Genomic DNA, 27,439 nt, shown 5'->3' with positions numbered 1-27,439 from the left:
GGGGGGGGGGGGGGGGGGGGGAAGAAGCTGTTAGGCTAAATAATATTTTTTGGACATCCATTAAGTTCTGGACATATGGTGAGAAAGTCTCTGCCACAGTCTTATTTTAGCTGCTCTCAGTCCTGCCAGCCATTTAGGGACATTTCTTTCCTTTTTTTTTATCTCGTTGACTGTTTCATGCATTTATCAGAAAGCCTTTCCGGAACATTTTTCTTTTCCATCGAACACCTGGATGTTGTTTACCTCTGAAAAGGGGTCAGGTGTCAGGGTGGTTTTGACGGTCTGTTCCGGCTTTTTGTCTTTTGTATTTTTTGTTACAGTAGAACTTTACGGAAACTACTGCCTGAGTGCAGCAACCAGTTTTTTTTATTTTTATTATTTATTTTTATTTTATGAGAACATGTCAGCGCTGGTAAAACAGGATTTACTTGCTTCCTTGCAGTTTCTTACAAACCTGTGTGTAAAGACACACAGAGTCTTGTCTTTCTCTGCTGCACACACATTAAGTTAGTATAAGCATATCGTCCGGCAGTAATAATTGTCTCTATTAATTTTTTTTTTTATAATAGTTATTGGAGTTACCAGACTTTTTACTAGCCCCAGTGACGTTAAGAAGGGGGACTGAAGAGACGTTACAAGAATGTTTTTTGTTGCTGATGTGGTGCAAGTTATGTGATTTAAGTCCATTTATTATCTTCATAGCATGGAGGGATTGTGGTAGATATCAGGGACATTTACAGCTCTGATTGAGAGAGTTCACACCTGGGAGATGAATGTGTATCCCAAGATGTTTCAGCAATCGGATGTGAATTTACCTGCTCTGTGTTCCAGTTGTTTCCTCTCCCAGCTCCCAACGCAGTTCAATTATCTTTAATCAGGCGGCAGCTGAGACTGACCTTTTTGGTTTTTGCTCCAAAACTTCCAGGTGACGCTCTGCTGCTCGTGTGAGGTCACGTCGGTTCAGGTCACTGCCGTTCAAACTACCAAACAAACGCAGATGGAAGGAGTCCAGACCACGTTTTCAGTGCGCATCGAGGCCGCTCACACCTGTGTTTACCTGTGCAGTTTAGAGGAAATTCGATCACTCGGGACGGGGTCTAAAGTTTCCAATGTGTAACCAATCTCATTTGCATCGCTAATACGTGATGGAAATACTTTTATTCATTATATTTCCATACATGTTTGCTAGAATTATTTGAAGTCACTTCTTTGAGGGTATTTTTTAATGTAAACATTAAAACTTTAAGTCTGTGTACAATCATTTAGAACAGAGGTCCCTAAAATATTATAGCCTCCAACTCACAAAATAACAGGAAACAATGACAGCACAAACAGCCTATGCAACTATTACACTAATTTTAACTACTTACGACCACTCTTAATCAATTATAGCAAAAAAAAAAAAAAAAATACATTATGATCAATCATTTTAAATGTTTTTTGATTTCTGGAGATCTCATTCATCCCCAACACCAACTTTGGGATCACTGATGTGAATAATTTTTGCCTTCTTATGAAAAGTGCGTTTTGAACTGCTGTGTTCACTCTTGTTTTCTTTCAGTGCCAGGTTGGATGTACTTTACAAGCAGCTCATGGCCTGCGTTCTGCTGACAGACATGAACCGACCCCCATCCTGTCCGCCATCACCCGACACGAGGCTGGACCCCGAGGAAGACGCGAAGCCTGCGTTTCTGACCATTTACCTGTACCAGCCGGGGAAGGTCCAACAGGGGGGCAGCTTCTCCCAGAACGTACTCACCTTTCCACCTGGAGAGTACGTGGCAGAGGAGCTATGCATCAGTGCTGCCAAAGCTTGTGGTGAGTCGCACGGGGGAGGGGGGATTTCTGTTCCCCCGTTTGTCCACACGAGCAAAACATCACTTTATTTAGTCCCCAAGTTCACCCCTAATTTTGCTAAATTTAATCAACGCCCCATTTCGCGTACGAAACGCCACAAAAATGGGGCAGAATGCCACCACCCTGTTGATTTACCGTGCTCGGTTTGAATTAATACATGCGGCGTGTCACGTTCGAGGCCTTTTTAAAGAGTTCTTGGGTTACGCGTCCTCATTCTAACACCACATCTGGTCGGTTTTGGATCTTTGTGAAGTTCTGCTTTTGTCTGTGTTGCGTGCTACGCTGAGAAACCACTCAGTCTGAGCATGTCGCAGGTTTTATTCATGACAAGCTGCGCTAATTAAATTTAAACTTGATGCCGGTAGTTTGCATGATGTTGTCATCCCGACGGAGTCTAAATACGACGTGTGTTTCTGTCACTATGGTATCACGTGTTGCTAGATAATCCTGATGATTCAAATGGCTTTCTCCTTTTTTTAATGTCTTAAATATTGCATTTGTTTCCCTGGATTTGAAGTGAAAGAAAATAAGTTTGACACTTTTGGAAACTGCTTTATCAGTCTGTTTTTACAAACCCCACGTAAGGAAGTTGTCTGTTTTTCTCGCCTCTCCTTCATTTCTTTCTGCCTCTTGCACCATCTCTTACGGGGCTTCCTTTTTTTTTTATTGTCTTCTGCTGGTTTTTTATTTCGTCGCACTTTCTGCAACCTGCCGCTGAAAGGCGAAGGCGGACGATAACGTTTCTGCACGTTTCTGTATCAGGAAATGTTGGGGTTGTCACCAAAAAACAAACAATGGATTCAGGTTTGATGCCGATCCAGATTAGGATCCAGATCAAGCAGTTTTTATTTTTCTGTAATCACGCTGTGGCCTTGGCGGAGGTTTTGCGCTCTCTGAGTTTTTCTCATTCAATAATATTTTTTGGCTGATTGTCTGTTTTTCATCCTGACACCTGGCTTCCCTGCTGCCTCTCCCTCCTGTCGTCTCTTTCATGGTTTAACCACAGCTGCATCACCTGCTTCGCACCTTTTTTGTGCTTTCTAAGACAACCTCGGTCAGATTTGTTTGTGCAAATGACTCGTACTTTGTCGTCTTGTGATCTCCAGCATTCTAGCCTTCCTTACGCTCATTTGCACTTGATGCATCAACGTTTTGGTCAGTTTTCGGGTGCTTCCAATGCATCTGACAACTGTAAACTCCCCTGCACATAAACTCTGCCCAGCAGTGTCGTAGATTTCTCAAACCTATTTGGTATTTTAATAAATGTCACAAGGTGGGTCTTGCTGGTTGGAACTTGAAGTCTACTTCCCCTAATGTGGTCGAGCAGCACACTTCCTTTTTGGTGTCTCCTGCTCGCTTGCTTTACACTCGAGTGCTTCCTGCTGTAAAATGAGTTTTTCTGTCGGCCTAGCCCACTTGGTACGGACTGCTACACTCCTTTTTCTGTGTAGTTATAAAATGAGTTCTCCTTTTTGTGGGTTCAGCAGAAGGAGTTGGTAAATATGCGTACCCAAACTGTCGAACTTTCTACATTATCAGAAAACTTCTTTTGCAATTTTAAAACTGAAAAAGACGGAATATTCTTTGAGCAAAAAGTTTGCCGTCCTATGCAAACTTTGCTTCAATTAAAGGCCCGGCATTATTCACAGGAATTCTCAGATTATGTGCTGAGGATGACTCTCAGCTACTACGTTGTCAAATTTTTAGCTCAACATCTGTAAATTTGACTGAGTTATAACCATTTTGATGCTGGCTAATGTCAATCAGCTGTGACGGCCATCTTTAAATGGGGTTGGGTCCAAAACTTCATCAGTTCTAGAGCTACATCCAGTGAATATTTCCTAAAAGTTTCATTGAAATCCATTCCGAGGTTCATGAGATATTTTGCTAACAAGGCAGACAAACACACAGACACGGGCAAATATATTATTGCCCGCCTTTCGCCTTTGCGTTGGGTAATAATAAGGATGAAGCAAGACACTGGTAAAACACAATTATGTGTTGTCTAAAGTCATATTGTAACACGAACAACATGTGTGTGTGTGTGAACATCCACGACAATACACAGGGCATCTCTTGACGTACGGGAGGGTGTAGCTGTTGAGGTTGCATCTGGGACGTGTTGGGGGGTTCTCTGGGGAATTTTCCCATCCGTACTGTGGTGATCAGTCAGAGAGGAGAGGCGGCAGCACAACCACCTGTGCAGATAAAACACACAAGACGACATTTAGCAAAGTTTTTTTCTCATTCAGCTCGGTGATCCTTTCAGTGTTTTATCAGCAGGGAAATCCACTTTTACATGAATGACTGTGACGGTGCAAACCGGATATAAGAGATGTCATATTCAGTTATTTCTGTGTGTGTGTGTGTGTGGTGCTTTACGTTATTGCAGCTAAACATGCTATTTGACTTTCTCATTGTGTTTTGATTTTATTATTGATTGGTTAGAATGAGGTATGGTTTGCTGTTTTTAAAAAGAAATGCTTTGATTTTCCCTTTTCTTTTTCCCCTTTCAGGCATTAGTCCTGTGTACCTAAACCTGTTTGGTCTAATGAGGGAGAAAAACCAGATGTGGTTCCCCCCTAATCACATCTTTAAAGTGAGATCAGGAGAGAACGACGAGTGGCTGCATTTCCGAATCAGGTAGAACGCAACAACTGGGGGTTTCTCCGTTTCTTGTTCACCTTATCGGTTTTCAGATTTTGCTTTCCTGCGTTGCGCTCGTTCACGTGTTTGTGCTCAAACCTTCCGTTCAGGTACTACTTCCCTGGCTGGTATAACAGCAGCAATTCGTTCTACGCCCATCGCTACGGTTTGTCCAAGGAGAAGGAGAGCTCAGTCATGGATGACTGTGTCTTAGCCTACCTGTTTGCTCAGGTTAGTCCCAAACCTCTGCATGTCTTTACAGCAGCAGAAATGGGTCCATTCAAAGCCATTTTTATAAAAAGATGCATTTTCATTTATCTGAATTTATTTCCTTCACCTGCTTCGATGCTAGAGGACATCTTAGCAGCTTTCTGCTGAAGTCCTCAGTATTTTTCTTTTGTCTTTGTGTTATTTTACAGTTTGTGAAACTAAAAAAAAAACGAGCTGTTGGGTGGAGATAAAACATTTCCCTCGCCTTTCCCCGGTCTGTCTGTCAGCTCGTTGTTTTGGTTGGTTTTAAAAACAGGAAGTAAAATAGTAAGAGTTCGGGTTGTCTTTTTAAGAAGCTCAAAAAAGGAACAAGGGTCATGTCAGGTTTCCGTGTGTGTGTGTGTTTGTAAACCTCACACACCCATCTCGAATCAGCATTGTTTTTAATATTTCCACTTGACACCATGAGCTGTGTGTCAACACAGCAAAGTGTTTTAATATAATTATTATTTTGACGGCTATTTTGAAGGCTATATTGCTGACTTTAGAGTTTAACCGATTAAATTCTGAACCTGCTAAGAAACTCCACCAAACGTACCCCCCTCTGGATGACCACAAACCACACGCCACCACAGGCAGTTTTAAGACCTCCAAAAACCCTCAAAGTGTCAGACCTTTATAAATGTTTACATTTCTTTTTAATATAACCCTAAATGTGACTGGTCAAAAAGCGATAGATGGACAGTTTGACTTCAGAACGGGATGCCATCAAGACCGGACTTTCCACAGGGTTTCCCAGGGCAGAAACCCAGGGCCCCGAGATTTAAAAGGGTCCAGAAATACAGCGCTAATGTTTCTTTTAATGAATATATGTTTTCCAAACACCATATTTTACTTATTTTAATGCAGTGCTAGCTAATGTCACTGGAAAGAGTTTTACTTTGTTGAAGCCTACGTCAAATAATAACAGCTTAACGGTTTCTGGTTAATTAACTTCAGACCTTTTACAGTTTTTAAGTATAGTATAGTACAGTTAAATGACTGTACTCTGTGTAATTCAGAATGGTTTATATATATATTCCCGTCTTTGTCAAAGACTGATGTAGTGTTGTTGTTTCATGTATTTAATATGAACCTATTATTTTCCACCAAGTCAGGTAGTTGTTCTGCATTGCTTTTTAATTTTTTTTTAAATTTTTAAACCAAAACTCTGTTGTTGCAGGTTTACTTTGTGTAATCTCGGCACATTAAGGTTAAAGTTAAAAAAGGCTTTATAAAAGATCTTTGCAGTGTTGCTTGTTATTTGGCTCGTTGATATTCATTATTAAAATTCTTTGATCCGTTTTGAGTTTAAGTAGAAAAACAGTTCAGCTGCACAGCGTAGACTTTCTCATAATTTTCAGATGGTAGGTCTTTAGTTTTTCTGTACTTCAGACTTTAGATATTAAATTACAGCAAAGAGCAGCTCTGCTCTGTGCACATAATCAGTACTGTAATTTGTATAAGTGAAAAAATGTCCGAAAAGGACCTATAAAGTAGCTCTTTCTCCATAATCTTACCCCATATACCAGGGGTCTCCAATCCTGGTCCTCAAGGGCCACTATCCTGCATGTTTTACTTGTTTCTCTGCTCCAACACACCTGATTCAGTGGTTAAAATACCTCTTCATGTTCTGCAGAAGCCCATTAATCAGCCATTGATTCAAATCAGGTGTGATGGAGCAGAGAAACAAGTAAAACATGCAGGATAGTGGCCCTTGAGGACCAGGGTTGGAAACCACTGCCGTATACCATAATACACTGATTAATGCATAGATTCCCATTTAAATCTTTTCCATACTTAGTTGCTCTTATCTTTATTTCTATGCTCTGTATAATGTTTACTGTCCTAATCTCCCATTTGGATTGGATTTATGTTTACATATATTTTGTTCCCTCACATTCTTCAGTGGCGAAATGACTTTCTGAAAAAGCTGGTTGAGATTCCAATAAACCATGAAACTCAGGAGGAGTGCCTGGGTATGGCTGTGCTGGACATAATGAGGCTCGCAAAAGAGAAGGATCAGTCGCCGGTGGAAATCTACAACACCACCAGGTAGGAGTCCCTCCTTCACCTGACACCAGCGCCACCGAACAAGGGGGGGATTGTGGTATTCCGATTGTGTAATGTAAAATGTAGTCGTGCGGATGTGGGGGGAAAAGAAAGGATTAGAAATTGGTCTGGCTTTCTAAAGCTGTGAATAGGAATAGAGCAGAAAGTGTTATGTAAGAAAAAAAAAAGATTAGATCTAAAATGACATATGTCAAATCCAAAACTCTCAGAAATTAATAGTGGTGAAATTACTTTGCTTTCTTTAGGTGTATTAAAAAAAAGCTCTTCAAAAAAGTTCAGTAAGTTGAGTATCTTTTCTTCAAATCAAAACAACTTAGAATTTGTATTTAAAATATGCAGAAAATCGATGAAATTTCTCTTACAATTCCTCAAGATTGTTTTGCTTAATGTTTGTTTTTACCCCATTAATACAAATGGATTTAGATGTATAAAAAGCGACAATAAAGCCTTAAATCCTGCATGTTTTATTGGGTAAAAAGCGGGGCTTGGAAGTGGCTCCGGGAGTACAGTGAGTTGTGTGACTGATGGGTTGAAGGTGGGGGTGGGATTACATCAGGGATCAGCGCTGAACCCCTTCCTGTTTGCAGTGACAGCGTGAGTCCCACAGATCGTGATGTTCGCAGACCACTGATCTGCAGTGAGAGTAGGGAGCAGGTGGAAGAGAGTCTGGAGGGGTGGATGTGTGTTCTGGCAGAGACGATGAACGAAAGCAGAAGCACGACAGAATCCACGTGTGACACAAGGAAAGGTTTAGAAGATGATGGTGAAACCTGCTGTCCTGATTGGTTAGGAGACGGTGACACCAGCAAAAAGACAGGAGGCAGAGCTGAAGGTGGCAGAAGTGATCAGGCTGTTTTATTTATAATTTTAAAAGAATTGTGGCTATATTACTTCTCTGCTTTTCAGTTCTTTGTGTCATTCAGAGCCTGAGAAGCTGGTGTTAGTAATTATTAGCTGGGTGTTTTAGCCTCCTTAGCGAGCATGCAGCAGTAGGTTGAATATAATCCACCTGCTAATATGCTAGCTCTTGTAGCTTGTTGCAAATGTTTGAAGATTAATTCGGTGGTGTGGAAGTGGTTCTGCTATCTAAGATCTGATAAACTTCAGGTTTCAGCGTGCTGCAAAACGTGCTGGAGAGTCGTGCCAACCAGCAGCGGGAACACATTCAGAGGAGGGACAGTGGATATGTTAGACAGAGGAGGTTCGTGGATGTAGTGAAGGAGCTGCAGAGGAGGACGCTGGGACAGGATGGGATGGAGGCAGAGTTTCCACTGTGGAGACCCCTTCGAAGAGAAGAAGAAAGTCTGAAACTTCTCTCATACGACATTTATTCCAGTTGCAGTTTTCTACACTTGTTTAAAAATAGATGTTTGCTTTTATGATCATTCAGATTTTGTTCACTTAACTAAACATCCACTCCTCTTTTTTTTATTTCTTTTTTTGTTTAATCCACCTCCATCTGCACCGACTCATGGCCGCCCGCTCTCTTTATTTTCAGCTACAAGTCCTTCCTGCCACAACACGTGCGGCGCCGCGTCCGAGCGTACAACTTCTTCACTCGGAAGAGAATCCGCTACCGCTTCCGGAAGTTCATCCGGCAGTTCACTGAGTGCAAGGCCACCGTTCGGAACCTCAAGCTCAAGTACCTGATGAGCCTGGAGATGTTGCTGCCCTCGTTCTTCTCCGAGTGCTTCAAAGTCACCCACCATTCACGGAAGGTTACCATCGTTGTCTCGGGCAACAAGGGCATCCTCCTGTGTAAAGGGAACTGGAGCGAAGGAGCGGAGGAAGTGAGGAACCAGAACCGTTTGTTCCTTCGTCACAGTGGGATGCCTGGATTCAGAATGAGTGACTGTGTCGTGCTTCCTGTTTTGTCTTCAGGAGCTGCAGTTATTCTGTGACTTCCCAGAGGTGATCGACATCAGCATCAAGCAGGACAATAAGGATGGCCCGTTAGAAAGTCGCATCGTTTCTGTCACCAGACAAGACAACAGCACCCTGGTATAGTACTTACTTCTGTCGCCACTACAACACTATCTAAATATTTGTATTGTTCAGATACTAAAAGTTCGGAAAAGTTCAAATCAAATGTATTTTTGTTTTGTTTCGCTTGATTTTTATTATTACCTGTGAGTCAGATAAACCCCTGTAGACATTAATGTTATACTCGGCTCTGAAATGAACTGCTGATTCATTCAAAAACAAGCACATCAAAAAAACAAAACAATGTGTAATTAATTCATGGCCTATTGAGGCTGTTCAGGTTTGTTGTTATGAATCCATATTTGGCGGTTTGTCCCCAGGTGCTCGGCTGTGATGCCTCTGTTCACACCTGGTGGTAAAATGTGTGCCCTAAACCGTTTTTTTTTTTTGCGATGACACTAGATGAGGTGTGAAGCTCGGCATCATTTTAGACTTTCTGCTCTAAATAGTATACAAACATTCAAACGTGCAACGCCAGATGAGGCAGAATTAGAAATTATTAACTGAAATAAAAATAAGTGGTCCCGGATGATCGTTTTAAATGATTGCACTTTGTGTATTCAGTTTTTTGATGTGGCTAATTCACTTGTTTTCTTGAAGCAGTCCCAGATATTTACATTTATAACTATTTTTTTTAAGAAATGCACTTTTTGCATCATTGCTACATTGATCTTTTGCATTTCTCCACTCTCTCCCTGCGTCTTTAAAGGAGGTGGTGTTTCATTCCGTGGCTGAGGCGCTGTCGTTTGTTTCATTAGTTGATGGGTACTACCGACTGGTCGCCGACGCCCATCATTACCTGTGTCGAGAGGTCGCTTCGCCGAGACTTCTCGAGTGCATTCAGAGTCGCTGCCACGGCCCCGTCTCGTGAGTGTCCTGCTGAACGCACAAATGCACATCGCGCACGCGTTGCCGCGCGACCCACGAACGCACGCTGTGTCTCTTTCGCAGGATGGAGTTCACAAGAATGAAGCTGCGTCGCTCAGGTAACCACCAAGGCCTGTACATGCTTCGCTGCAGCCCCAAAGAGTACGACAAGTACTTCATGTCCTTCATTGTGGGGGTGAGTACTGCTAATGTCAGGTATTCTTCAGTGATGAAAAATACTAATACTAATCTCACAGGCAGGGCTGATTTTATTCCTGTCTGCTAACCTTTTAACTCCAATTAAAATAATATAAACTATATTAGTCCATTCCAGAATAATATAGCAGAGTTTAATGTGGAATCTTGATTATGTTTTCAACCACTAGAGGGAGCAATAAAGGTTGATTTCCACATGAAGAAGACAATGCATCAGATTTATAACACTGTAATGATGTTCTGCATGCATCTTATACTGTGTTGTACTGAACTGACTTCCCTGAGGGTCACAGAATCATTTGTAGTGAATCAAAATCACATTAACTTACTCAGCCATGCTCACTTGTATATATCTATATTTTCTATCTATATCTGTATTGATTTCCAGTATGAGACTATGGTGGAGTATAAGCACTGTCTGATTGGGAAGACGGAGTCAGGGGAGTACATTTTGAGTGGGACTCAGAGGAGCTTTGGTTCACTGAGAGAACTCATGAACTGCTACCAAAAGGAGGCGCTCCGCACCGATGGATACACGTTCCAGCTGACCAGATGTTGTCCACCCTGCCCGAAAGGTCAGAGTTCACGTCCACAGAAACGGTGCACACACACAAAATAAATACAGCTCTCCGTTTAAAACGAAAAATGCGTGTTTATTCTGATCTAACATGACGTGCCCATCTTTACTTCTCTTCAGAGAAATCCAACCTGCTGGTGTGCAGAAACAATCAGGAGGCGGAGCTTCCTCTGTCTCCGTCGATCCACAAGCACATCAGCCAGATGGTCTTCCACAAGATCCGCAAGGAGGCCCTTTCCTTCGTAAGCTTAACAACGTATTTCTTTAAGCCAGCGTCTCACTGTGATTAGCTGGCCAATAGCATTCCCGAGGGAGTCTCCAAGATGTCTCAGAAAGTTTGCAGGGCTTCCTAATGTCCCCAGAGGCGCTGCTTGAATAAAACTGTGGGACAAATTTTCTCTCAGAATAGTCAGAGTTGTCGCAGGCATCTCAAACCCGTCTTAATTTTGCCTCGGACGTCTCCAACCCGTCTCAAGAGTGCCAGATCTGTATTTCAACACAAAAGCATGTGCAAACCATTGAACGAACTCAAGATCTCAGATTTCCACATACATATGACTCTGCTGGGGTCTTAGTCAATGTACAGCAGCTTCTCAAAACACCCAAACCTTTTTCAGAACTTCCTGTTTTGAACTTCAGCTTTTTCACATTTGCTAAGAGCTGTGGTTCGGCTCGCCCTTCAGCTCCTATATAATACACTATATAGCCAAAGGTATTCACTCACCCATCCAAATCATTGAATTCCCGTGGCCACAGGTGTATAAAATCAAGCACCTGGGCATGCAGACTGCTTCTACAAACATTAGTGAAAGAATGGGTCACTCTCAGGAGTCTGGGTTTGGTGGTTGTCAGGAGAACGGTACTTCTTTGACTGCACTGAGCCGAGTGTAAAGTGTGGTGGAGGGAGGATTATGGTGTGGGGTTGTTTTTCAGGAGTTAGGCTCAGCTGCTTAGTTCCAGTGAAAGAAACTCTTAATGCTTCAGCGTACCGAGACATTTTGGACAATTTCATGCTCCCAACTTTGTGGGAACAGTTTGGGGATGGCCCCTTCCTGTTCCAACATGACTGCACACCAGGGCACAAAGCAAGGTCCATCAAGACATGGATGAGCGAGTTTGGTGTGGAAGAACTTGACTGACCTGCACAGAGTCCTGACCTCAACCTGACAGAACACCTTTGGGATGAATTAGAGCTGAGACTGTGAGGCAGGCCTTCTGTCCAACATCCATGTCTGACCTCACAGATGAGTTTCTGGAAGAATGATCCAAAATTCCCATAAACACTCCTAAACCTGTGGAAAGCCTTCCCAGAACAGTTGAAGCTGTTATAGCTGCAAAGAGTGGACCAACAATATATTAAACCCCATGGATTAAGAATGAGATGTCACTCAAGTTCATATGTGTGTGAAGGGAGGAGAGTGAATACTTTTGGTGTATATTATCAGTTTGAACTCGTCTGAGGATCTGTTATTTGGAGACAGACAGTCTGCTCAGCCTGGACCACATAGTGGTGTATTTAGTTTGTGGGCTACATGTTTGCAGTTCTTGAAATCTTCTGTTTACTCATCTCTTCCAAGTGATAAAAAGGACATTTTTTAATGAATATAATAAGAAGGGAGAGATCAAAAAGGCAGATTCATTTCATTGGAATTTTGCATTTTTAGTTGGTATTCTTTACCTCGTGCAAAATGTTGACTTTAATACTTTTCAGACTGACTGATGCATTTTTGCACAGTTCAGTGTAAACGGTGTAAATCTTTAGGATGCTCTTTGGTAAAGGACCCAGACACGTCAAACTCTGGGACCCAAACCCACAAACCTGACTGGCACCAGTTTCAAAGCATATTGGTCAAGGAGTATCTTAGATTTAAAAAAAATAAATAAAAAAGCTGACTCCTATGTTTTTAATTGGACTTTAATGACATAATGAATCTGTTTCAGGTCGAATGTTTGGGTCGGGGAACGTTTACAAAGATCTTCCACGGTGAGAGGACAGAGCTGGGAGAGGATGGCGAGACGCACAAGATAGAGGTCGCCATCAAGATTCTGGACAAGGCTCATCGCAACTTCTCTGAGGTTGGACCGCACAAAGCGATTTATCATCAAATGATGACATCTTGAGAGTTTCGTGAGCGCTAATTAAAATTCTCTTCTCACGTTCTTCCCTCGTAGTCGTTCTTCGAGGCGGCCAGCATGATGAGTCAGCTCTCCCACAAGTACTTGCTCCTCAACTATGGCGTTTGTGTTTGTGGCGATGAGAGTAAGCAGACTTGATCTCGTCCTGATGAAAAAAAAATCATTTGCCAAAAAAAAAGCAGTCTCATTGCAAACAGAACATTCTTCTGGCTTCTTCAAGTGTTATTTTAAAGAGTATTTAGTTTTTATTAGTTCACTCATAATCTTCATTACGTCAAGACAATGACACAAAAGTTTGGATCTTTTATTTATTACTAGCTTCAAGCAGAAAAATGGAACCTCGGTTCTTCTTGGGACTGATCCCACAGATTTGGCAGAACCTTTAATTGGAAAAAGTTCCATATTTCTCGTCAGGTTTGGGTTGATGCACAGATCTTTATGGGTCTCTCCGGGTTGCCAGAAAATTTTAGTGTTTTCTTGACTCAGATTAAGGATTTTTTAATTTATTTATTGAAATGTTTTCCTTCCACATTCACTGTACTAGTATCAGAAAACAAAAATCCCCACAAATTTCTTTGGAGTTTTTTTTATTTCTTTCCCACATCTGAGCTTTGACACAGTCCAGGTTTGCAGATCTAAGGCCAACTCTTACACCCTTATTAGTTCTCTTTTCCCTGACCTTCACCATCATATATAACCAGCTACTTCCAGTATTTTACTCTGTGCGCTCAGCTAAGTGTCAGTGGGCTCCACTCAAGTTGTGGAAGCATCTAAATCACCTCCGATAGACGAGAAATGCAGCAAATGTCAAGAAATCTGATATTGATGTAAATTAAAAGGCTTTTGTTAGTTTTTAAATGAAGTGTTGGTATAAATAATTACAACAAACAATAAAACTTTCCCCTGTCATCTCCCCATCAGACATGATGGTGCAGGAATTTGGTAAATTCGGCTCCCTGGACACCTACCTGAAAAAGAATAAGCAGAGCGTTAACATCCCCTGGAAGTTAGAGGTGGCCAAGCAGTTAGCCTGGGCGATGCACTATCTGGTAAGACCTCCACGAGAACCGCGGCGGCTCGTCTGCCCACTAAGGTTAGCTGACGTTTCTGCCACGTCTTTGAACAGGAGGACAAAAACATCGTTCACGGAAATGTTTGCGCCAAGAACATTCTCCTGATCAGGGAGAAGGACCAGAAGGCGAAGAATCTGCCCTTCATCAAGCTCAGCGACCCCGGGCTCAGCGTCACCATGTTGCCCAAAGAAGGTGAGTGGACCGACCTGAGGGATTTTTTTTTTTTTTTTTTACAGTTTTTATTTTCACTTGTTTTATTTCTTTTAATGCCTCGGTTTCTCCATGTTTCTGTGTCTTAGTTCTGGTGGAGCGTATCCCTTGGGTGCCCCCCGAGTGCATCGAAAACCCCCAAAATCTGAGTCCAGCCACGGACAAGTGGGCCTTTGGGACAACTCTGTGGGAGATCTGCAGTGGGGGAGAGAAACCGCTCGGCACACTGGACTGCTCGAAGGTCGACCATTAAAGCATTCTTCAGCGATAAACAAATATTTATTACTGACCGAGAAGGAGTCCAGTGAAGACTAGCTTTTGTGTAAATATAAAGATTGACCTCTCCAGCCTAACTAAATTGTAGATTTTTAAATTTTTTTTGGAGGGGGAAAAGTTCTTTTTACATTTTTAAGACACACTAAAGATGATCTGAATACTTCCTTATTGCCAAGGCTTTGATTTTTAGCTTAACAAATATTATACAGATTTTAGAGGGATTTTAAATTCCTCTTTAATTTGATACAAAAAGAAGAAAATATTGTTTTATTTCCTAAAATATTCCAGGTTTGTATGGGTGCTTGAAATCTTTAAAAATGCTTATGAATCTCTGCATCTTCTCTGCACAGAACATTTTATTTTCCAACCCACACGCTGCGAGCTAACTGTTGTTGTCACGTGCAGAAGAACCTGTTCTACGAGGACCGACACCAGCTGCCGGCTCCTAAATGGACCGAACTGGCTAACCTGATAAACAGCTGCATGGACTACGAGCCGTTACACCGACCGTCCTTCAGAGCGATCATCAGAGACCTGAACAGCCTCTTCACTCCAGGTAGGGAAGCGGATCGCACCGTCGAACCTTTAAATAGATATTTTTTTAAAGTGAATTACAACAATCAGTGTTTTACTGCAGTAGTGACATCAGTTCAATAATAGCCAGTCAGAATGGAAGCCAAAAAGGTGACAATTCAGAGGAAAAACTCAAACCTATAGAAATGTTTTATTTACTACATAAGGCCTGTTGTCTCACATTATCCTGATTTAACTTTGATTGTGTCCTGAAATGGTTAATAACTGTGAGGAAATTGCAAATGTTATCAAAGAAAAACAACAAAAACCTGCTTTTAGTTAGGCAAAGAATGATCCTTCACTGTGATTTGACGTTTCAATGTGGATGTTTGTCGCCACCTAGTGGTGCAGCAGTGGTGTTACATTTTTTTCTTTCAAATGGAGAAAAAGATATAAAGTTTTAAAACTATCCAGGGTAGTTTTACACAAAGCAACTCAGTGTTCTTTAGCTAAGAACTTAACTGTTGCAAAAATTACATAAAAAAATCTAAACTGTGTCAAGTTTTTGAGTTATTTTAGATAAGAAAAATTGGTGGCTGTTCGTTTAGCTTCTTTTATTCCAAACCGACTGAGCTGCTTTTCTGCACATCAGTCCTCCGCTTCTAATCAGCCAAAATATCCCTTTAAAGAGCACAACTTTGCATTAAATGCGCCTGCACGCTGAGAGTTTTAGGCCAGATGTTGTGTGATGTCACAGATTATGAGCTGCTGACGGAGAGCGACATGGTGCCCAGCAGGACGCAAGACTTCGACTTCCTGTGGGCGTCTGCGAGTCAGGAGCCCACTCAGTTTGAGGAGAGGCACTTGATTTTCCTCAAGCAGCTGGGCAAAGTAAGGCACTACGTTTACTTTTAGCTCCCGGAGCGTTTTCAGAAAGATCTGTGCGTTGTTTTGGAGTACTTCCTGCACATCTTTTTTTCCTTTAATCTTACATAAACTCACAGCTTCCCCACCCCCCTCCCTCACCATCATCTCTGCATCTGTTCTCCCTCCGACTCTCACTCTTCAGGGGAACTTCGGCACCGTGGAGATGTGCAGGTACGACCCGCTGCTGGACAGCACCGGGGAGGTGGTGGCCGTAAAGAAGCTGCAGCAGAGTACGGCCGAGCACCTCCGCGACTTCGAACGGGAAATTGAGATCCTCAAATCCCTCCACCATGAAAATATTGTTAAATACAAAGGAGTGTGTTACAGTCCAGGTATGGATGGATAATTTGGTAACTAGATGTGCCAAACTGTGCCTCAATCCTACAAATACTGTATATTTTGATTATTTATTCCACTTCCATCTGGCTTGAGTCAAATTAACTTAAACCAGGTATTTTGCTCTACATTGTCATTATAAATTCCTTATATAATGATTTTATAGTTGATCACTGATTATGAAACACCCCTTAAGATCTCAGCTTATTAAGCATTTGTTTTTCTTTCAACTGTTGATGTCTAAATGTCTTGTCTTTAATTCTAAAATCTAACTTCAGGTATTTAAATGTTAGGAAACTAAATATTTCTGATATGTAATGTGAAAATATTTTACTTGGGTTACTTCCAGATCTACTCTAAATGCCATAACAGCATCCAAATATCCATAAAACTTGTTTAGTATTGTTTATTACTGGACTGTCCCCTCTCTGCAGGACGGAAGAACCTTCGGCTGATCATGGAGTACCTCCCCTTCGGCAGCCTGAAAGAATATCTCAACAAGAACAAGAAGCACATCGATTCCAAGAGGCTGCTGCACTACGCGTCACAGATCTGCAAGGTAACCTCGGCGCGGCGCGGCGCGCCGCGAGGCGAGGGTGACCACCTGTTCTGGAGCAGCGGCTCTCTGCTCTCCGGGTCTGGTGCTGATTCTGTCTCCCCGAACAGGGCATGGACTACCTCGGCACCAAGCGCTACATCCACAGAGACCTGGCCACCAGGAACATTCTGGTGGAGAGCGAGACGAGGGTCAAGCTCGGCGACTTCGGCCTGACCAAGATGATACCGCAGGACAAAGATTACTACCAAGTGGCCAACCCCGGGGAGAGCCCCATCTTTTGGTGAGGACCCCCAGCAGATAGTTTCCATCTACTGAAGGGCTTTTTGTAAAAGTTTTATGATGAAGACAAGGAATTTATTTACATTGTATGGTTTTTTTTTTAGGTTGACTGGCTGTGGTGGCCATCTTGAATCGGGTTAACTCCTTCTCGTGTCTTCCAGGTTTGCTCCGGAGTCCCTGAACAACAAGTTCTCCGTGGCGTCAGATGTCTGGAGTTTCGGCGTTGTCCTCTACGAGCTCTTCACTTACAGCGATAAAAACTGCGCCCCGCCAGTGGTACGGCACCGGTTTGTTCTCAGTCCAAACCCCTCAGAGCCACAGCGATGATGTCCTTGCTGCGTCTTCATGCGTGTTCATGTTTGTCTGCCACTCAATTTAACAGATATTGAGCTAAATTTTGATGCGGTAGTGGCTGACAGTCCTCCTCAACACGAACCCTGAGCGTGGCATCTGGCATTTTCTTATTTGTCATTTCTCAATACTAGATGACCTCGGTTTAAAACTCTTGCGTTGGTATTTTTTTCCTAAGCTCAGACACATGTGTGTTGTAGATTTTCATGGAGAACATGGGGAATGAAAAGCACGGCCACATGATCCTGGTTCATTTCTTTGGCCTGTTGAGAAACGGATTCAGGCTGCCCGCTCCTGACAACTGTCCGACCGAGGTCTGTAACTTTCAGTCAAACCACAAAACCTGCAACTTCCACTTTTTATTCCCCCCCCCAACCCCCCCCTTTCTCATACGTCTGCGTGTGTCTGACCGCTTTGATTCACGTCTTCAGATTTACAAGATCATGCTGGACTGCTGGAGCTTTGACCCGAAGCTGCGGCCGACGTTCAAGAGCTTAGTCCAGCGAGTGGAGACGGTGCGAGGCAGCAAGGACGGATCCGAACCTTTGACCCGTCGGCGCTGACGCACGCGAGCCAGACGTCAGGGAGCGAAGAAGTAACTGGGCTCTGCTGCAGCTAATGAGCTGAATAAAGACAGGGAACACTACAGCCGACTCCACCAGCAAACAAACCAACAAAAAAAAAGATTATTTCTGACGTCTCTGAAGGGATGACATGGATTTGTTGGGCTGGAGCAAGCCCTATGCAGCAGTTACTGTTTACTCTGAAGGAAGTACAGCTTTATTATTATTAATATTTCACAATAAACAGGGAGGCAGTCTGTTAATAATCTAACTTACCTTGAAATGATGAAGAAACATCCCAGCCTCAGACAGAAACTGAGCAGGTTTCCTCTCACAGTCATCTTTGACTTGTTAAAGACAAAGAGTGCTTCTTTTAGTGGTTTTCATGAGGATTTTTACTGTTGAAGCAAAAGGAAAACGTTTGGTTTTTGAGTTATTTTCCTGCAATTCTCTTGGCTGAATTGAGGCTCAGATTTCCTTTCTATACGTTTACATCCTTTCAGATAAACAACCATAAACGCTCATTCTTTAACAGCTTTTTTTTCTTACATCGGTGTTATGAAGCCTCGCTGTAAAACATTTACAGGATTACGTTTCATTACTGCCACATAAAGTCTGAATGTTACACTGTCGGCCTGTAAAAAGCTAATTATTGTAAAGAAAAAAATGTAAAAGAAGTGACTTCATTCTGCGCAGTGGCAGTTTATTTAATAACATGATTTGTGTTCATGTCATGAATGGATGTTTGTGCATTACATTAATGATCACAAAAGTACGAGTGGTCACGTTAAAATTGTTGGTTTTCATTCCAGTACTTTGGGATATTTATGACTACATGTACCATATGTTAATGCGAGCGTGAGCAGATGAAGCGGAAATGTTTCTTCTTTTTGTTTTTGTACCCACGTAATACCAAATGTACTCTCTTCCATTCCCACCCTGAAGCAGTTCTTTTTTCATCTTTTTTCAGGAAAAAAACCCCACCATGCCAGTATTTATGAAATGGGTTGTAAAAGTGTAGCATCTAAAAAAAAAACTGTTGGTTCAGGTCCAGATTTACTTGAGCTAAAACAATAAAAGAGAGACAGTTTTTATTTTTATACTATACAACTGTCAGCAGGATGAATTTGGTGCTTTTTGAAAATGTTTTATAGTCGTAAATTTTCAAACCTAAAATGAATGGACTGTTTGCCACATTTGTTGTGAATATGGCATTTAAATCTGTCTAATGACAGTCATGTTTCTGTAGATTAATGTAAATATTAAACAGATGTAAATTTAACGTCTATATGTTCTTAACCAATAAAAATGTTTTCTAAAATCCCCTCGTTTGGTCTTTAGTTTCAGCGTTTCATCATGCTGGAAGATGTGATTTCTTCAGGTCAGTGAGGTTTCATTTAAAGGTCAGGTGTTTATTTGTTTTTTCTTTGTGGGAAATAAAATTATCTCTGCTGTGTTGTCCTCGGGGGGGGGGGCTGTTGACAGGAAATGATCAGGGGGATGTGAGGAAAGGTCTGAGTTCACAGCGGCTTCGGTAAAAACCGAAACGGTTCCCACGTTTGAGACAACATGACGCTGCTCGACGTTTCATATCAACAGTGTTTCAAATTTATTCCAAGATGCAGGAGAGACGACAAAACGTTACATAAAACTGAATTATCAAATAAGAAGTGAGAGAAACAAGATGAGAGGAAAGCTTGAATCTGGACTGATGGGAGTTTTTGTACACCGCCTAATTCTACATCTGGCTTCTCCAAGCCCCCGCCGCTCCTCCCTCCTGCCTCAGCACAAGCGGCCGATATCGTTCTTGGTGCAGCCCTGGCTGCAGCACATCCCCGCCACACCCAGAGAAAAGTTCCTCTTCTTCCTGCTGGATACGGACCAGTTCGCAGCCGCCTCCTGCTCTCCTAAAAGCGCGGACCCCACCGGTGGAGGGGGCTGCTGCCTGTCGCTGGTGGCTCTGTAAAGGGTCAGGAGGTCTGACAGGGAGGAGGAGGAGGTGACGGGGAGGGGAGCGCGGATGTCTCTGGGCTCTGAGTCGCGCTGCCAGGTCTGCTGGTTGTCCTCCGCTGTGAGATCACCGAAGGAAGTCCACTGGAACGGGTCTGCAGGGAGGAAAAAGTGCCCTTAAATGTGTGAAAAGAGGCAAACACTCAGAACAAAGCTTGCTGCAGACTTAAAGTAAAAAACCTGAAAGATTTTTTTTAAAAAAAGGAGCTGACTCTGGTGCTGAAACCCTTTGTTTTACCAACAGTTTTCCCTCGTGCTGAGTGTTCACTCACCTAAGTCGCCCTCTGTGGACCGTCTCCACCGCGAGCCGCCGCAGGTGAAAATGACAGCTCTGATGAACTCCCTGCCGCACAGCTTCACCCCGTAGTCCCTGGGCACGATCATCCTGCTCACCACGTCAGCCGTCGCGCCGCCGCACGCGCCTCCGACGCACACCACGGCCAGAGCCACCCTCCAGAGCATGTTTGGCTGCTTTGTGCCGCGCCGGCGGGGCCCGCCTCAGGTCTGCTCCGAAGCTGCACAGAGTTCAGTCAGGACGGCAACGAACGCTTTCCACTCGCCTCTCTCGTGTTGTTCTGGCTCGCCTCTCGTGGCCACGGACCTTATATAGTCCACTCCTGGACTTGTGCGTCCCCAGCCGCCCTCCCTCCCTTGTGTGAAGCCGCCGCACACCCACGTCATTTAGACTGATGGCAGTGACGTACGCGGAGTTATTTCTTTGTTGTAGTAATATTATCAGGCGTGAGTATGCACACGTCGCACACAGAGAATCTCAGCGGGGAGAAGAAAAACACAGACAAGGATTTTTTAAACAAGAGTTCTGCATTTAACTGGCATCTTGTCAAATCAACTTATTGGAACAATCTTTTTTTTTTTATTACTATTGGCTTTACAACTTGCTGAACACAGACGTAAATGAAAATATCACAAATATCAGCCTACTGAAAAAAAATATAATCAGTTATTATCACTAAAAGAACGTTACAAGCTTTGGTATGATGTTCTGAGTGTTTCAGTTAAAGAAAACAACTTGTATTGGATAAAAAAAAAACAATATGTAGCACAAACTACATGTAAAGCCATCAATAAGCTGCTTCTTTAACGTCCAGCTGATCCAACAAACTGAGCTAACAGGAATGCATATCACCCGCCGCCTTTCAGGCCACAGTTTTAGACTGAAATCATCTTATCCTGAGGAAGGACGGAGTTATATTAATAAATTAGCAATACGTTTGAGAATAAATTGATGATTTTCTAGTTTCTCACTCAGTCTGACTCATCTGTTCACAACAGAAATCTAAAATGTATCAATCATTAATTAACATATCTGAAATAGTGTTTTACATCAGCCAATCTGCTCTAAAAATCCATCAATGGGTTCTAACAGAAAAACAAAACAGCTGCTAAGTTCATTCAAGGGTCTGTTTGGTAGATGGAGCTCAGACTGCAGGTTCCAACAATGCTAAGAAAAGTCTGATTGTATCCGACAGCTGGTCTCCACCTCAAAACGGAAGCAGCACAGGCGAGCGCACCCAGCCGGACGGCTCCGACTTTGACTTGTGTCACAACCGATGCGTCACTTCTCCAGCAAGGAGACGAAGCCGCTTCTAGCGCGCCGGGCCTTCTCCACGGTGTCGAAGGTCGGCGTCCCGTGAGGCAAGTCCAGGCGGTGCTGCTCAGACGCCATGATGCTCTCAGCCTCCTCTGCAGGTGCAACAACACAAACACAATGTGGAGCAAATGACGTTTGCGCAAGCACTCATTTCCTTTCTATACGTCCATGCATGTGGCGGGCTTTTCTTCTTCTGTGAAGAAAACAACCATTTACTGGTAATCACTGGCTTTCTGCCTTTAACGTTCGGCACTTATGGCAGGAAATAACCTGCGGCTGTGATGTCAAGCTGTTTAGTTTTTGTAAGTTTTCAACAAAAAATAAAAAAAAAAACACAATAGAGTGTGTTGATTAATTTAACAGAACCCCTGCAACCTCACTGAGAGACTGAGAGAATGTTACCTGACGAGCTTTTATTCCCTGTAAACAATATTCTTTACTAAATAAAGTCCAGCTTAGATTTTGTTCGGCTTCATTTGGTGTTACTGGTGAACTCCACATTTTGCTTTTCCCCTGGATAAAAGTGGAAACTCCAAAAGAACTAGAATGAGTTGGATCATAATTTAATAGAAGTCTTAATTTTATTATGTATTTAAAACAAATAAACGTGTTTACCTTTGTCCTAAAATGACTCCTGACGTAAAAAAAATTCAAACTAAATTGAATTAAATGTAAACTATGACCCTCCTTTTAGGCTTTTCCGTCAAATGTTGCAAAGATAATTTGACATCTTCGGAAACAGAATAAAAAATAAATAAATCATCTAAAGTTCATCATTATGTCTCGTTTCACTGACCTTTTATTGACCTGCTTCAGGAGCGTTCCTTCAGTCATATGTCTCATATTTACTGTATTTATAATCTATGCTGTCCAAAGTCTTCATCAGTAAACACTGGGTGGGAGACGGTGCTCCAGCTGTCAGTTTGACAGATGTTTTAAAAAGTCTAATAACACAAGGTGAACATCTGCAGCTGCGTTGCTTACGTACAATTCAATTTTTTCTAAATTATAAGCAATCATAGCTCCACATGCAGACGCAGATAGAGTAAAAAAATGATCCTTTTCTTCCATTCATTCATAAACCTCTTTAATTTATCAGCAACATGTTGACCTTTTGTGCCGTTTTAACTCATGGTTGTTGGTTTTTAATCGTCTTTTGTCTCGGTTGTGTTTTTGCTGTCACCGTAGGACCAAATCTTTCGTTTGAGGAACAAATAGAGCTGAATTGAACACCCAATAATGAAGATTTATTCAAATGTGTCAATGCTGAGACACACAGTGCTTCGTGGTTTTAACGGTTTAAAGAAATATAACCAAGTAGACAGTTCTGAATGCTTCACAACACGAAGCTTTGTTTGTTTACAAAAATATTAACATGTGATGAAATGTCTTTTTTTATATTTGCTGTTTCTGACTGTGTCACAGACAGGGTTAGATTAAAGTCAAACAGAGCTGGGTTCATTAAGTTACTCACCTTTCATACGACAAACCAGGGTCCCATAGGCGCTGTCCATCTGGTAGGCAAATATAAAACCAAGAGGAATAATGGGAGCCAGCATGCCTGGTCTCTTCTGTTTAATGGCTCTGAAAGAAAATAAATAAAAAGATTTATTTTCACACTCAGTTTCATTCAATTCAAATGCAGACGGGAAGAATCTGGAACTAGAGACTGAAAATGTTGGCAACATGTGAAGCAAAAAAAAAAAACCCAAAAAACTTGTTACAGGTTTGGAAATGGGGTTTTGGCGCCACCTAGCTGTGGCTGGACGCTACAGCCTGAGATGTTAAAGGTTATGTTCACTATGCAGGCCTAAATGGTATATTCTGATCTTTCTGTGTGGTCGTTCACGTTATAATTTAAATGCGACTGCTGTCAGACTCCAGCGCGAACAGCTCTACAGCCCTGAAGCGTCCTGCATGCGCAGAAAGAGCTGCGATGTCCCACACAGCCCGCTGTGCCTACAGAAGTAAATATGGACGCTGCACACGTTAGCACCCTTGTATCAGTGCTGCAGTCGTTGTGCAGTCAGAGCCGCCTAAATTCTCATCTGTCACATTTGTTTTCGCCCAGTGTTTATATTTGATCTCCCCACTTCCCGCCTAAACTGGTAGCACGGGAACGGGAGCGGCGTGCTGAAAGCAGAAACAAACTCAAGCATTGATCCCGCCGCTCTTGTATCAATATGATCCGACGCCAATGTTGGTTTCATGACACGGCAAATTGAAAAAGTAAAAATAAAAACAACAACTGGTCTTCTGTTCTGTTGCGGATTTCCAAGCTTTAAACTGCGTGACGCTGCCATCCATAACATCGATTCAGTGCCGCACATGAAAATGACCTGGGTTCGGATTTGAAAACGATCCGATTTGTCACGTTTAGATGGCCGTAAACAAATCAGATTTGGGTCACTCTCGCCCAAAGTTGCGTAACATGTGTTGAACGTCAGACGGCGGCAGTAAAGGCCACCGGACGACCAGGTGTGATTGCCTTAAAGCTGAAGCTGCGAAGAATCACACTTTGCGGCCGTCTCTCGCTTGGGCCGACGCAGGTGTGCTATTCCTGGACGCGTGCCGGGCACAGATCTCACCCCGCTGTGAGTCCCAGCGTGGCCACAGCGAAGAAGGAGCCGAAGTACTTGAGGAGCTCTCTGGACCAGGCGACCTGCATCGCCATCTGCCTCTCCCTCATCTGGTTCTGCATCAGGATCTGCCGCTCCAGCTGCTCTCACACACACACACACAGCAGAGAGCAGGTGGAACACGTCATGAGGCCACAGGTATTTAGTTTAAATCAAGAACGCTGCCACATGTTGAAACGTTAGAAAAACAAATGAATCACACGAGCTGAGAAATCAGCTACCGTAAAAGACCGCTGCAAATATATCATTCTTTTACTTTTAATCACTCATCCTGGATGAAATTATTAATAAAAGTTAAAGTGATAAAGATCACCTGCCACGGAAACAGCACAGGCGGCTGATAATGTTTGTGTAGGTGAGTCTGTCTGTTAGCAAAATATCTCTCGACCCACTGGGCAGAGCTTAACGAAACGTGTAGAAAGGAATCATTTGGTGTCCATCTGCAACTCATTCACTTTTGGAGCCAACCCAATTCAAGATGGTCGCCACAGCCAATGGACCTTAGCAAACACAAAAATGGCTACGATTCAGTCAATTTGGCACATACTGAGCTAAAATTCAGCGTGGTAGTAGCTGAGAGTCGTTCCAAACACGTATTCTGTGCTTTGCTCGTTTTGCATTAGTGTTGCTTAAAACTTCACCATTAACTGTTGGAGTCAACCCTTTGTTGTCTGTTAGCAAAATATGTCATGAACCGATGGACTGACTTTAAGTAAACTTTTAGATAGCAGTAATTGAATGTACATCTACAACTGATTACCTTTTGAAGTCAATCCAATTCAAGATGGCTGCCACAGCTAATCCACATTAGCCAAGACAAAAATGGCTCTAACGCAGTCAGTGGTGCAGACATTGAGGTAAAATTTGACGTGGCAGTAGCTGAGAGTCATTCACAACACATACTCTGAGCACTAATAGTAATGTTACACCACTTATTTTAAAAATGGGATTTAAGATTGTTACTTCTTTGTAAAGTGCCCTAAAATGACTTTTATTGTGATCTGATTCCAAATAAATACGTTAACTGAAATTAATTAATTTGGCAAAAAACAATCATCATCATATCTGAGATGGTGAAAAAAAATAAATAAAAAATTGGTGAAATATTTCTGACATTATAAAGTGAAACCCCTGATGGACGCAAAGACAAAGACAGGGTCAGAGGGACGAGACGCAGCAGGTCCAGGTCCAGGACCGCTGCGTCCCCACTGATGAAGCCTTTTGTCTGCTGTGCCTCACCTGACACACACACACACACACACACACACACACATCTACATCCACACAAACACAAACATCCTGCATCCTGAAGTTGACATTCTCATAGAAAAAAAAAAAAGCCTTTTATTCTCAAACAGCGAATGTGTCAAAGACGAGCTTTTGTTTCCACCAAACAGGAAAGGGACTTCAGCTCGGTGACGATACAAAGGTTAAAAAAATAAATAAATTTAAAAAAGCCTCGTTCGGCTGAGCTGATGACATAAATTATACCATCAGAGAGGAGCTGCGCTTAATTCGACAAATCAAACTGACGGCTGTTTTTGTGTCAGTCTGATTTGTTTAACTGGGCTCTGATAAGTGCTTTCTGTGTACCTAATATTCCAGCAGGAGAAAAGAAAAGAAAAGAAAAAAAAACATTGAATTTAGTCGTGAGATAAAATAAAACGAAACCTCTGAATACTGAACAAAGACGCAGCCTCCGTTTGAATGAGTCAGAGGCAATTAAAGAATGTTTTATGAGGGCGACATTTTGACCAACTCCCAGTTTGAAATGTCTTTCATTTGTCAGACGCCTACGTGACGACTGATCCCTCCCTCGGGGTGACAGCGGGTCGTCTGACCGGAGTAACTGTCGTCCAGAGCAAAGATGGTATTCTGTGCCAAACCAGCAGATCTGCCGCCCGCCGCCGAAGGACGCAGCGTTTCTGCCTGTGCATGTGTTTGTTTGTCTGTAGTGTTAGCAAAATAACTCCTGAACCACCAGACTGATTTTAACAAAACTGTCAGAAAGTAATCACTGGATGTACGTCTACAACGGATTAACTTTTAGAGTCAACCCCGTCCAAGATGGCTGCCACAGCTAGGTGAACTTAGCGAACACAAAAGTGGTTCTAACTCAGTCATTTCTACAGATAATGAGCTAAAATTTGTTGTGGTAGTAGCTGAGAGTCATTCCCGACACATAATCTGAGCACCAGCTCATCTTGCGAGATTTGCTTTTAAAACCAAGCCATTAACTATTACAGTCAACCCCGCCTGTCTGTTAGCAAAATATCTCATGAACCACTGGACAGATTTTAGTGAAACTCCCAAAAGGTAATCACTGTATGTACATCTATAACTGATTAACTTTTGGAGTTGATCCCATTCAAGATGGCCGCCACATCTAATCAAACTTAGTCGACACAAAAAAGGCTATTACTCAGTCCTGTTTACAGATATTGAGCTAAAACTTGGTGTGGTAGTAGCTGAGGGTAATTCCCAACCTATACTCGAAGCACTAACAGATCGTGCAAGATGTTATTTACATGGCTTCACCAAAACTTAGTTCCTCTTTCTTATAAGGTGATCTTAGTTTGATTCTGACATGAAATGCGGTGGGCGATTTGCGTGCCTTCAGGAAATGCTAGGCCTTTAATTGTAGACTGTCTGAAAACACGCAGATGTCAACACGGTCAAACATCTCCTGTGGTGACGATGTGAAGTAGGCCCAGCGGTGCGACCATGAGAACAGCACAGGAGGGTCTGATGGTAATCATGAGGTCGGCGTGTCGCCGGGAGGTAAAATTACAGTAAAAGCCACTCGCTCTAAAGTGCAATCAAGCCCTAAATTGAATTGAATTTTTTTTTTTTTTCTTTTCCGTTCGTGGGCTGTCGGACTCGATGTGGAAGGTCGCCGATCAACAGCTGTGTGAAACAACAACACTCAACGAGCACGGAGGATGAAGTGTGGGGCAGAAAGTTCGGAGGCAAGCAGCGGCGTCACTGGTGAGAGCTCCAAACATTCACCACGGAGCTCCTTCACTCAAGGAGAAGGAAATGAATGCTCTCAAAAGCAACATGAAGGCAGTGCCACAGGAAGCTAAAGGCCCAGCATTTCACCAAGGAATGGATCTCGCCCGTCCGCCCGCCTTTCATGACCGGGTTTAATATTTAAATCATCTTATGTTGAAAAGTGACGCAGGTTTGGCTGTTTTGGTCACACCTTTAAAAAAAATGACATTATGACTTATCTCAACTCTCGTAAGACGCTAGACTCAGAGCACAAAATGTGTATGACTCTCAGCTACTACCACATCAGATTTTAGCTTAATAAGCAGCACGGTGGTGCAGCGATTACAGCTGTCGTCTCTCAATGAGACGGTCGCAGGATCGGCTCCCAGCCTGGGGCTTTTCTGGGTGGAGTTTGCAAGTACTCAGGGTACTCGGGGTACTCGGGGTACTCAGGGTGTTCAAGGTGCTCAAGGTACTCAGGGTACTCAGGGTG

The 27,439-nt window shown here is 42.7% G+C and overlaps 3 protein-coding genes across 5 annotated transcripts in view; 1 reads left to right on the top strand and 2 right to left on the bottom strand.

Annotated features, from left to right (window-relative positions):
- jak2a (Janus kinase 2a) overlaps positions 1–18,801 on the top strand; it is a 28,405-nt gene extending 9,604 nt beyond the window's left edge. The window contains exons 2-24 of one of the 2 annotated variants that reach the window (XM_017410763.3): positions 1,562–1,818; positions 4,374–4,500; positions 4,614–4,734; positions 6,662–6,807; positions 8,324–8,615; positions 8,707–8,826; positions 9,518–9,675; positions 9,760–9,871; positions 10,280–10,466; positions 10,589–10,710; positions 12,410–12,544; positions 12,641–12,728; positions 13,526–13,653; positions 13,731–13,869; positions 13,977–14,128; positions 14,569–14,719; positions 15,434–15,567; positions 15,746–15,935; positions 16,374–16,498; positions 16,606–16,778; positions 16,939–17,053; positions 17,329–17,442; positions 17,560–18,801. In XM_017410763.3, coding sequence (XP_017266252.1) covers positions 1,593–1,818; positions 4,374–4,500; positions 4,614–4,734; positions 6,662–6,807; positions 8,324–8,615; positions 8,707–8,826; positions 9,518–9,675; positions 9,760–9,871; positions 10,280–10,466; positions 10,589–10,710; positions 12,410–12,544; positions 12,641–12,728; positions 13,526–13,653; positions 13,731–13,869; positions 13,977–14,128; positions 14,569–14,719; positions 15,434–15,567; positions 15,746–15,935; positions 16,374–16,498; positions 16,606–16,778; positions 16,939–17,053; positions 17,329–17,442; positions 17,560–17,691 — 3,387 coding nt within the window. In that variant the 5' untranslated portion in view covers positions 1,562–1,592 and the 3' untranslated portion in view covers positions 17,692–18,801. The remainder of the gene's footprint in view (positions 1–1,561; positions 1,819–4,373; positions 4,501–4,613; positions 4,735–6,661; positions 6,808–8,323; positions 8,616–8,706; positions 8,827–9,517; positions 9,676–9,759; positions 9,872–10,279; positions 10,467–10,588; positions 10,711–12,409; positions 12,545–12,640; positions 12,729–13,525; positions 13,654–13,730; positions 13,870–13,976; positions 14,129–14,568; positions 14,720–15,433; positions 15,568–15,745; positions 15,936–16,373; positions 16,499–16,605; positions 16,779–16,938; positions 17,054–17,328; positions 17,443–17,559) is intronic. The other variant, XM_017410765.3, reaches the window with a different exon arrangement.
- Positions 18,802–19,282: 481 nt separating this feature from the next.
- Positions 19,283–20,409, bottom strand: rln1 (relaxin 1). 2 transcript variants are annotated; one of them, XM_017410749.3, is made up of 3 exons: positions 20,303–20,409; positions 19,974–20,216; positions 19,283–19,796 (listed from the first exon to the last, which is right to left on the bottom strand). In XM_017410749.3, exons 2-3 carry the CDS (start codon positions 20,161–20,163, stop codon positions 19,474–19,476), a joined length of 513 nt encoding a protein of 170 aa, XP_017266238.1. In that variant the 5' UTR covers positions 20,164–20,216; positions 20,303–20,409; the 3' UTR covers positions 19,283–19,473. The 2 variants fall into 2 exon arrangements, with proteins under 2 accessions (XP_017266238.1, XP_037835467.1); XM_037979539.1 differs by having other exon boundaries at positions 19,974–20,358.
- A 126-nt stretch (positions 20,410–20,535) lies between these two features.
- The window catches only part of plgrkt (plasminogen receptor, C-terminal lysine transmembrane protein), a 14,798-nt gene continuing 7,894 nt past the window's right edge, over positions 20,536–27,439 (bottom strand). Inside the window, exons 3-5 of the mRNA XM_017410750.3 lie at positions 23,902–24,032; positions 22,788–22,897; positions 20,536–21,405 (exon numbers count right to left, since the gene is read on the bottom strand). Coding sequence (XP_017266239.1) covers positions 21,278–21,405; positions 22,788–22,897; positions 23,902–24,032 — 369 coding nt within the window. The 3' untranslated portion in view covers positions 20,536–21,277. The remainder of the gene's footprint in view (positions 21,406–22,787; positions 22,898–23,901; positions 24,033–27,439) is intronic.

The sequence above is a fragment of the Kryptolebias marmoratus genome, linkage group LG14 (assembly GCF_001649575.2).
Source record: "Kryptolebias marmoratus isolate JLee-2015 linkage group LG14, ASM164957v2, whole genome shotgun sequence".
Lineage (NCBI taxonomy): Eukaryota > Metazoa > Chordata > Actinopteri > Cyprinodontiformes > Rivulidae > Kryptolebias > Kryptolebias marmoratus.
The sequence above is the reverse complement of the archived record's forward strand: the minus strand, read 5'-3'. Positions and strand labels throughout refer to the sequence as shown.